The 11,760-nt window shown below is 37.9% G+C and overlaps 1 protein-coding gene across 4 annotated transcripts in view; it reads right to left on the bottom strand.

Annotated features, from left to right (window-relative positions):
- Positions 1-1,638: 1,638 nt before the first annotated feature.
- LOC111865429 overlaps positions 1,639-11,760 on the bottom strand; it is a 21,043-nt gene continuing 10,921 nt past the window's right edge. For all 4 annotated transcript variants that reach the window (XM_023853462.2, XM_023853461.2, XM_023853460.2 and 1 more), the window contains exons 4-5: positions 9,642-9,854; positions 1,639-2,620 (exon numbers count right to left, since the gene is read on the bottom strand). In XM_023853462.2, coding sequence (XP_023709230.1) covers positions 2,358-2,620; positions 9,642-9,854 — 476 coding nt within the window. In that variant the 3' untranslated portion in view covers positions 1,639-2,357. The remainder of the gene's footprint in view (positions 2,621-9,641; positions 9,855-11,760) is intronic.

The following is an 11,760-nucleotide window of genomic DNA, read 5'->3' as shown; positions in this document are numbered from 1 at the left end:
GCAGCAATTTGATCCCAAAATGACATAGCCTTAGCTCTTGCGTCGTCCGGAATGGCTGCGACATTGCTACCGGGTGGAAGAACTGCTCATTCTGCTTTGAAATTGCCATTGAACATGCAATTCATTGAAACTCCCACCTGCAACATTTCCCAAGCATCAGACATGGGAAGGGTATTGCAGAAACGCAAACTTATTGTTTGGGATGAATGCACAATGGCGCAAAAAAAAATCGCTCGAGGCTCTTCATTGATCATTGCAAGATTTGTGTGGAAACATCAGACCATTTGGGAGCGCATTAATATTACTTGCAGGAGATTTCAGGCAAACATTACCTGTAATTCCTCGATCAACACCAGCGGACGAAATAAATGTTTGCCTGAAATACTCTACTTTGTGGCGACATGTAAAGATGTTAAAATTAACTACAAATATGCATGTCCAGCTGCAAGACGATCGATCAGCTGAGATATTCTCACATCAATTGCTGGAAATTGGGAACGGAAAGGAGCCGGTTGATCTGACCTCAGGACGAATTTTGTTGCCTCATAACTTCTGCAATTTAGTGACGTCAAAAGAAGAATTGGTTGAAAAAGTATTTCCCAATATTCAAACCAATTATAAGAATCATGATTGGCAGAGTGAACGAGCTATTCTTGCGGCCAAGAACAAAGACGTCTACGAACTTAACAATATCATTCAGTCTAACATTCACTGCGAGGCAGTCACATACAAGTCCGTCGACACTGTTGTGGAAGCGGTTAATTATCTAACAGAATTTTTGAATTCACTCGATCTGCCACAGCAACGCGTGGCCGGGTACAGCTAGTACATTATAAATGATTTCTCTGAAGATGAATACAAATACATGTAATGTTATTCAAACATATATAAATACAATTTTAATTCAGAGAGATCTATACAGAGAAGCTATGCATATGTATCACCATATTGCTGTATCATGCTACTGTAACATTTACACAGTTATTCTCCTTCCATTGTGGGGATACAACTATTATGTCAGAAGTGCATAGAAAGGAACAGGTATTCTCAATTAAACCTGGCTGTACATAAATCTGAAGACCGGTGCTTTATTATGGATGTGAGAGTTGGACGCTAAACAAGAAAGAGGAATCGGTCATCAATTCTTTCGAGAGGAAAATCCTAAGACGAATTTATGGACCAATAAAAGAGAATGGGATATGAAGAATAAGATATAATAAAGAGTTATACAAATTATATAAGGAGCCAGAGATCTCAGTGACGATAAAGCTTAAAAAACTGCAATGGGCTGGGCATGTACAGAGAATGGATAAGGAGCATATCCCAAAGAAAATATTATACAGTACAACAGGTGGTAGGACACGTGCTGGGAAACCAAGAACTAGATGGATTGATGTGGTGGAAGAAGATGCAAAGAAGTTAAAGGACATAAGGAACTGGAAGAGAGCAGCAGAGGATAGAGAGGATTTGAGGGGCTTGATAAGGGAGGCCAAGGCCTGACATCGGGCTGTTGCGCCATAGAAGAAAAAAGCATATAAATCTGAAACACACAAATCTTCAGGGAGCTTCAATTTTACAATTACATCAATCATGCATTACTAGACAGGTAAGGACTGTTAAAATGAAACACCATAAAAATATGCATAAATATGAATGGTTTATTCAGGACTGGAATCTGTAACCCCGGAAAATATGATGATTAATCTGGCCATCACAATAATTGATATTATCTGTCTTGGTTTTTGAATAAGTGGATTTAGATATCCAGTAATCAATCAGTGCAATTACTTCATCAAGAATGGCTTATCAATTATTTCCGATGTGCATCCTTTTTGTGACAGCAACACAATGTGGATAAAAGTACTGCTAACATTTTGGAAATCTTCACTGTCTCCATCTTCAAAATGAAGATATTTATAACAGACTTAGTAACTGATATTTACAATATTATACAGACAGATGCCATTGCATTGTCACTTTGCTTTGAAGCTGGACACAGTAAGGAGCTCTGAAATGTTGGTAAAACAGCCTACATTCACAGAGTGCCATCACCCAGAAACAGAATCCACATTAGTATTGAACTGTGTGAAAGCCTGAAATATGCATAAAATACTGTTTGGAAAAATAAATAACAGAGGAGAATTAGTTCTGATACTATTCAAGGGTGAAAATGTTCAGTATACAGCATGTCAAACATCAGCCTATTTCCTCACTATAATCAGCTTCAATGTATATAAAAGTCACTTTAAACAGAGTAATTTCAATAACAGGTTAATTACAGCTGTAAGATCACACATTTTACTTCTCTCAACTATTGAAAGACTATGTTAACTCGAATTGTGTTATAAGAGTAGAACCTAATCTTCATGATGATTATCATGCTGTTGCTGGCTCACATTCATCGGACTTCTCTGGGGACAGACTGAATAGTCTGGTTTCAATACAGTACTTGACAAGTAATGTGATACTGGGCTGTTTTCTGGATGACTGTGCAACAATCCATAGATTTCCATAAAGCCAAAGTATGCAACTCCTACTGTAGCAGCCAATGTCAGCATCACAACAAGCATGCCCAACAGGAATCCACACAGCAATACTGAGCCCACCGTCAAAATAGTTCCTATAAGATGACACAACACACAACAGGTACATAATTTGTAACATGTCCCATACATTGTATGAAAAAGTACATACTTAAGGCCCTACATCCCTATTGTGCATGGAGCAGAAGCTCAATACTGTCCATAAAAAATTAACTAATAACTGTACTGATTTTGCTGAATGGTACATATTACAGACCAGAGATGCCACCAAATACTACAGTGTATTGATATGACTCCTACTTCATATTCAAGGGGTTACAGTTTGCAATAACAGCTCAGAGACCAGGCATCCTTGCTTAGATTTCTGTCAGTTCTTCCACACAACTGATAGGATAGTACCATAAAATTGGCCAAGACCACTTCTGCATCTTTCAGAAATAATCCAACATTCACAGTTATCCTGATATTTCATACTATGCAGTCAATCAATTTAACCAAGTATGTGATATCTAAGGGTATTGTACAATATTCTGATAGGGTTTGGGATACCCACGAAACTAGTTAGGTTGATTAAAATGTGTTTAAACAAAATGTATAATAAAGTCCGTGTAGGTAAACATTTGTCTGATAAATTTCCTATCCAGAATGGTCTAAAACAAGGAAATACTTTATCGCCACTCCTTTTCAACTTTGCCTTAGAATATGCAATTACGAAGGTCCAGGGAAGCCAGGTGGAACTGAAACTAAACAGGACACATCAGCTGTTGGTCTACGCTGATGATGTGAATCTACTGGGTGATAATGTAGATACCATAAAGAAAAACACGCAAACTTTAATGACGCAAGTAAAGAGGTTCGTCTAGAAGTAAACACAGAGAAAACTAAGTATATGTTACTGTCTCGTCACCAAAATGCAGGGCAAAATCATGATATAAAGATAGGAAACATGTGTTTTGAAAATGTGGCACAGTTCAGACATTTGGGAACAACGATAACAGATCAAAACCTGATTCAGGAGGAAATTAAGAGGCGACTGAACTCGGGTAATGTTTGCTACCATTCAGTCCAGAACCTTTTGTCTTCTCATCTGTTGTCCAAAAACATAACAATTAGAATATAAAAAACTATAATTTTGCCTGTGGTTCTGTATGGGTGTGAAACTTGGTCTCTGACATTAAGGGAGGAACATAGACTGAGGGTGTTTGAGAACAGGGTGTTGAGAATATTTGGACCAGAGAGAGATGAAGTCACAGGAGGTTGGAGAAAACTGCATGAGGAGGAGCTTCATAAATTGTACTCTTCTCCAAGTATAATTAGAATGCTCAAGTTGAGGAGGATGAGGTGGGCAGGTCATGTAGCACGAATGGGGGAGACGAGGAATGCGTATAGGATATTGGTGGGAAAGCCAGAAGGAAAGAGACCACATGGAAGACCAAGGCGTAGGTGGGTGGACAATATTAGAATGGATCTTAAGAGAGATAGGATGGGATGGTATGGATTGGATAGATCTGGCTCAGGATAGGGACCAGTGGAGGGCTCTTGTGAACATGGTGATGAACCTTTGGGTTCCATAAAATGCTGGGAAATTCTTGAGTAGCTGCAGAATTGGTGGCTCCTCAAGAAGGGCTCAGCTCCATGAGTAAGTAAGTAGTTAGTTATTGGAGAGGGTGGGTTTCCCCATGCACTGAGACCTGTATTGGTCCATTGTGCTTCCCTCTATCATTTCTACCAGTCTCTATATCCTACCGGTACTGGTGCTTACCATCAGTCCCGCCCAGCCAGCGAGGCCGGCTCTACTAGCTGAGAGGTATCTATAATGCTTCCCCTATCTACCAGAGGTATTAGAGACTGCTGTTGGGCGGGAAACGTCCGCTAATTTGGCTCAGTGACCTCCTTTGGAGATATGAGGTTCTTTTACGTGCCGTAAAGCTACGACACGGGACCCACGGCTTAATGTCCCTCCCAGAGGACTTGTTCCCTGAATTCTTCTGCCCTTAAAAATTCAACGACCTCCGCCGGGTATTTGAACCCGCGTACTACGAGTCATAAGGTGGGAACGTTACCTCTAGACTATGGAGGCCGCTGAGTAAGTAAGTAAGTACGTGATATCTAAGGTTTCATGACAGTGAATATTAAGATTACTGTCTTCTGGAATGCAACATCATATAGGCTACATGTCATTACATCACAGCAGAGAAATAGTATCTAAATCATTAACCAAACCAAAAATCAAACCAATGGCACCAATATAAGAAACATAATAAAGGGCGCTCAATCATCGAGAAAACCTGGCAACAGTGCTGAGCGGGCACAACATTCCTCACAGATTGCTGCTGTAACTGTCAATATTGGAATGAGTCATTAGCGCTGATGAACACGTGCACTCTCCCTAATGTACAGTGGATGGAAAGTTTGTCTGCGACTACTATGCCCCTTCCAGCTAGTGAGAGTGCCGTCGTGTCACTGATTCCCTTACATCAGTTTCTGTACAAACTTACCACGCTTTATAACAGGTGCTGAAAGTGACCCCCTTCTGCTTGCGAACATGCCTCACATCGCATAAATAAATTATGTGACACTTTCTGAAGTTGGTCCATGGTAACTGAACCAATTACGTGTGTTACTTCATTCTGCAGAGCTTCAGTGGTGCGAGGATTATTCTTGTAGATTTTTCCCTTTAGGTTTCCCCAAAGATAAAAATTGCAGAAACCGAGATCTGGGGATCTGAGAGGCCACAGTCACCTGTCTTTAAACACTTCCTGTATTGCGACCATGGTTGCATTTGCCATATGTGCTGTAGCGTTGTCTTGCTGAAAATACCCATATTGTCTTTCTTCAGCAGTCAGCTGACTGAAGAATGGATTCAGGATGTCATTAACGTGGTGGTCAGAGTTCACATTTTGTGGAAAAATAAGGGGCCAATGATTTGCTGCGGACTTACAGCACACCACACCCCCACCTTTTCGCTATGTAATGGCACTTGCTGTATAGCATGAGGATTTTCATTGCTCCATACTCTTCCATTTTGTGCACTGACATGACCACTAATGTGAAACCAGTGGCGTACTGTGCATGGAAGCAAGGGAAGCATTGCTTCCATAGTTAAGGAACAAAAAGAAAAGAAGTCATATACGAGTAAATAATTCAATTTGAATAATAAGGATGTGAATATTGTCATTTAGTACGTGTTCCTGCTCAAGGTCACATGCCTCCTCCTTCTTCCTTCCCATGATTGGTGGGACGGACCAAGTTTCCTTTTGTTAATCTTTGTAATAATTCGTCTAATCCGAAGGGGCCAAGGGATGCAAATTTTGGTTTGCTGGCTAGGCCAGTGAAGGAATGTGTTCTTTCGATGGTTATGTGAAAATTAACTGTGTATGTGTGATTTCAGTCTTGTTGGGTGTTATAGGTAACATTAAGTTTTATTAAAATATTGTAAGTGTATATTTAGATGGCATAAGATTGTATTTGTGATTGTATTTTGACGCATCAGAAAGAAGCTATCTGTGTTTAAGGGAAGCAAGTGTGATATTGTGGTACAAGGGCAGGGGCATGATTAGACTACACACACAGGTCACAGCTAAAATGAATGCTGGCAGACAATGCGACTGTGACTGTGCAATTGAAAGCCTTTTAAAACGGGAGTTTAATAGCAGAGACTTTTCTGAAAAGAAAATAATTATAGAAAGAGGATGATTGACATGCGAGTTGCCAGAACTTAAAGCACAAACCAAATTATGTGTGCGGAAATTTAACTTGGAACAGTATTCTAAGCCAGAGTGGCTATCCAGTTGCAGTACTATAGGAAAATTGTTTTGTTGGCCACGCCTACTGTTTCTCATTGAAAAAATGTATGGAACAAGACTGGGTTTGGTGATATCAACAATCATCATAAAGCATTGAAATGACATGCGAACTCTCAGACTCACGTTATTTCAACAATGCAACTTGTTATTTTTGGGAAATCTCGAATTGACTGTCAACTTGACAATCAAAAGCACCTGACGATACTACATAGAGAAATAATGAAATGCTTGATTGATATCTGCCATTTAGGAAAGAGGCAACTTGCCCTCCGTGGTCATGACGAAAGCGTGGATTCTATCGACCAAGGTAATTATATGGAATTAGTTCACTTGTTGAGGAAATATGATCATAAACTCAATGTTCACCTTGAGAACAGTACAGTACTTCCAGGTTTATTGAACAGAATACAAAATGACCTTACTGACTCAATGAGTGACGTAAATTTTGGTGAGCTGATTGCTATCAGTTCGTTTATTAGATACCACTGCTTCCCTTACAAAAAATAGTACTGCATGCCACTGCATGAAACCATGCTTCATCAGTCATGAACAGAAGCTGTGGGTCCACGATTCTATTGTGCACATTTTGCAAGAGCCAGTTGCAAAAACGAATTCTTGTTGCATAATATGGTTGTTTCAGCTAATGCACAACTGTTATTTTATATGGGAAAATATGATTAATTTAGTGGCTGTGAAAGCAGATCCTAGTGAAACGCCGGTTTTCGATTTTTGAGGACTGATTTGTAGTCGTGCTTCAATATCCCACTATCTTCAGTCAGCACAATCCTCTTCGATTGCTTCCTTATGTCACACATTGAACCTGTGGCCTGCCACTTTTTCACAAGTTTGGATACACACAACTTTGTGGGAACTGGCAAATCAGGATATTTACAACAAAACTTATGGATACATTTTCTGTAAGTTTTTTCCTTGCAAAAGTTTTGACAATAAACACACGCTGTTCAATAGTATAAACATCGACCACCTATTGACATCTCTAACATTGACTATTAATGTGACTTACTGCAGTGACAAGATCAGACCGCCTGACAGCGTGTGTTTAACAGCACTAATGACTCATTCTGCTATCGGTAGTTACAGCAGTAATCTGTAAGGAATGTCGTGCCCGCTCAGCGCTCTTGCCAGGTTTCCTCGATGATTGAATGCCCTTTATGTCCACAACCCTTGTGACAGTTGGCCATAAAAGTGAAAGTAACAACAATGAGATATAGTTCACTTATATTGTATCTGTATACAACAATATTATATTGCAGCATCCTGTTGCACATAATTTATTATTCAACAAATGTCTCTCATTCACTGTCTCATGTGCAATGCATGTTTCTGAAAATCATTTAGATTTCTTACATACACATAATGCGCCATTTAAACCTTATTTAAAAGCTTCTGTACATTGCACACTACATGTTTTGACTGATATTTGTCACCATCATGTTTAAAATTGTTTGGTGGAAACTGCTGTGCTGTTGTGTTGTGTGTCTAGAATTGCAAAATAAAGGTACAGCAGTTTCCAATTTTAAATACTTGATGATGAACAATGTTAGTCAAAATATGTAGTGTGTGATATGCAGAAGCTTTTAAATAAGGTTTAAAAGATGTACTGCATGTATGTAAGAAACTTTTAAATAAGTTTCAGAAGCACATGTTGCATGTGGGACAATGAATCAGACATTTGCCATGTATAATGCATAACATTTCCATCACACTTAACTTCTTTATTATGAAAGTTAAATGTTTCCCTGTGCCATTCTTTCTTACATCACATTTTCACACAATTTCACATATCAAATGCAGTCTGAATGTGACACACTTCACCAATTTACAACAGTACACAGTATGAATGAATGTATGAGGGGTAGGCCTTCTTGGTCCTTGCACCACGACCTACAGTGGCCCATTGTCCTTACAGTACACAGTAAGTATACCATGGCACAGTATGACAGATGGACCCCACACATTCATGAAAAGGAAAGTTCCCCGACTCTTATTGTTGTAACTGCCTCAGTGAAAGACAATGAGGGGAGAGGCCAAGATCACACTTTCACAAGCCTATTGCATTAGTCTGCCATGTGACAGTGCACCATGAACATGCACTGCTTTAACATGAGTGCTTTTTCGAATTCATGTTTTGTTCTGTCTGTGATGGATGGCAAAATCGAGCAATGGGTCTGCATCAAGTTTTGTGTGAAGCTCTGTAAGTCCGCTACCGAAACCCCTGAAATGCTTCATGAGCCTTTTGGTGAACATTCTTTAAGCTGGAAAGCAGTTTTTGAATGGCATTCATATTTTAAGGCTGGTCAAGTGTCAGCTGAGAATGATGAATGCTCAGGGTGACCAAGCATCAGCAAAATGACAGAAAATGTTGAAAAAATTCTAAAACTCATCCACGAAGACCACTGTCGAACAATCCGTGAGCTTGCAGACACAGTTGGGATCAGTTATGGAATTTGCCAGATTTTAAAAGAAAACTTGAACATGTGTTGCAATGCTTCTTCATCAAGACAATAAGCCTGCCCACATGTCCCTGAAATCCACAGAGTTTGTAACTAACAACATGATTATCTTCCCCCATCCTCCATACTTTCTGGACTCAGTCCCCTGTGATTTTGCTTTGTCTCCCAAATTGAAAATGAAACTGAAGGGATGTTTTGAAACAGTGTCTGACATCCAAAGGGAATTGCAAATTGTACTGAACATCAATTAAGGAAAATGACTTCCATGGTGCTTCTGAAGTGTGAAAAAAAAACAATGGGATTGCTGTGTACGTTTCCAAGGGAACAATTTTGAAGGAGATGGCTGCCAAAATTCAGTAAGTTAAGCAAGCATTCTTTCTTTTTTTAACACAGTCCAGGAACTTTCTGATAGCATCTCATACTTACAGTATGTAGTTATACCTTTTACTTGCTTAGCCTTCTATTAGGAGCATAACTTTGAATCTGATGATGATGGAAAATGTTGTATCAAAGATGGTCACATCATAAAAATGAACCTTTCTTTCATGATGGTATAATGCCACTCCCTTCATGTTAACACAATTATGTGAACTGTAGTTAAGTCTGGAAAAATGTGTGAATGTCTTCACATATGTTTTGCTAACTGTAAATGTGTACATGCTTTTAATTCTAATAAATCATAAAAAAATCATAAGAATTACTTTAGGAGTGACCTTCATGTATCACCTTGAGATTTGATGAAATCATAGGCAAACACATGTCACATAGGAAGAGACATGCAGAATTCATATTTAAAGGTATATATGATGTTTACCAACCTTCAACAACAATAAATCCAGCAAATGTAAGAACCACTGTCAGAACAGCAAATAGAACAAACATCAAAACTGGAATTCCACAACATAATGCCACAGAAATAAGGAAGAGTGCCATTATGGGATGTTGCACCAAATATACTGCAGTCATGTCCAAGAATTCAGAGGTATGCAATTCTCTCATAATTCGCTGAGCACCCAAAACAATCTGCTGCCCTATTATGCAGAAGAAACACAAAGAGATATTCAGTCATAAAGGCTGGAAGATGGCAAATTTCTTGAAATATTCCGTGATCAACTAGTCTGCTTTCTGTAAACATTCTTTAATTGAACATTTACTTACTAACTCTGGCTGTGCAATGCAATGTGCTCTATTTCAATCAAACTGGTTAAGAATCATATGTTGTGTCCTCCTAGTATTCAATGAAATATAACAATATATTCCACATAAAAAAAAATGTATAACTTTGACTACTCTAACCCAAAACCTAAACTAACATTAGGGCAGCTCAAGTTAATACAGCAGTTCTGAGCAAATAAAACATTCAACTCTTACTCCGAACACCACTAACCCCGATTTGCCTCTTCTTACAATTCATGGTCCATTCTGCCTTTCTGCCTTGCTAATTAGCCCAAAAAATCCAATTCAATCATGCAAATTAGCCATGCAAAAGCAGCATAAAATCCCACCCCCTTTAAAGAATTAATTTTCCACTTATTTCATGAATAAGTAGAGTTATCTCAACAGCAAAAAAGTTATATCTGAACAAAGTCATAAGAACTTCCACTAATAAAACAAAAACAACCTGGAAAATTATAAAAAACATGACTGGAAATAGCCAAGCTTCTACTAATGTGTCTTGTTTATAATGTTGTATTTTAGCATCCTGTTGCACTGATTTTCATCCATGATATGTATACAGTTGCCACCTTGTAGTGCACTCAATTTCACCTGTTACTTCACGACATGTGAAATTTTGAATTTAACGGAACTAATCAGATCTTCACCTCTGGAGATAGGCGACAAAGGAAATAGTAGGTCTAAGAACATAGAAAAGACGGATGTCTCTGAACTCAAAGTAACTCAGGGCTTAAATGGTAAAATAAATAACGAAAAATCAGTTAAGGTGATGCCTAAATTTGGATCAACTCGTCAATCAAACAGGATAAAAAACTCAACATCTGCAAAACAATGATTTTTTATGGTCAATGTAAACCAGAATGGTAGCAATAATTCTAATAAGTTTGTCACACAAACTAATGATTGTTCAGAAATTACCCAAGATGGAAAAATCAATTCATTAGTAAACAGCGAAAACCCTAAACTATTTTTAAAAATTTATCATCAAAACATTTGTGGTCTAGAATTTAAAATCGATGAGTTACTGGCTTCCTTGCATCCAGATTTACCAGATATCTTGTGTATATCTGAACATCATTTAAGTTCATTACAAATTCAGCTTATTTCACCGGAGGAGTATAATCTTGGTACTGAATTTTGCAGACAATCCTTCCATAAAGGAGGAGTATGTATGTATATTCATAAGCGGTTTTCCTTCTCAGTAATAAATATAGCAAGACATTGTAAAGAAAAGGATCTAGAAGCATGTGCTTTAAAATTGAAATTATCATCCATAAATGTTTGTATTATTACTGTGTATAGATCACCTAGTGGAAATTTCCAGTGCTTTTTAAATGGCTTAGAAAATATTCTTAAAAAAGTTTACAAATCAGGTATCCATCTAATAATCTGTGGGGATATAAATATAAACTACCTTAATGAATCTAAAGAGAAAAATGAATTAAATAATTTATTAAATTCATACAATCTTGTAAGTATAATTCATTTTCCCACAAGAATTACTAGCAATTCAAAAACTACCATTGATAATATTTTCCTTGATTCTACCAAATTTGTAAACTTTGTAACCTCCTCATTATCAAACGGCTTATCAGATCACGATGCCCAGATGTTAGAAATATAAGGAAAACTGACTCATACTCTATAATGGAATTTAAAGATAAGCTGAGTGAGGAGCTATGACAAACCATATTTGATAACACCAACAAAGATGCGAATGATATTTTTAATTCTTTTTTGAATACATACCTGCAGATTTTT

This window comes from Cryptotermes secundus, unplaced genomic scaffold, assembly GCF_002891405.2.
Source record: "Cryptotermes secundus unplaced genomic scaffold, Csec_1.0 scaffold343, whole genome shotgun sequence".
NCBI classification, from domain to species: Eukaryota; Metazoa; Arthropoda; class Insecta; order Blattodea; family Kalotermitidae; genus Cryptotermes; species Cryptotermes secundus.
The sequence above is the reverse complement of the archived record's forward strand: the minus strand, read 5'-3'. Positions and strand labels throughout refer to the sequence as shown.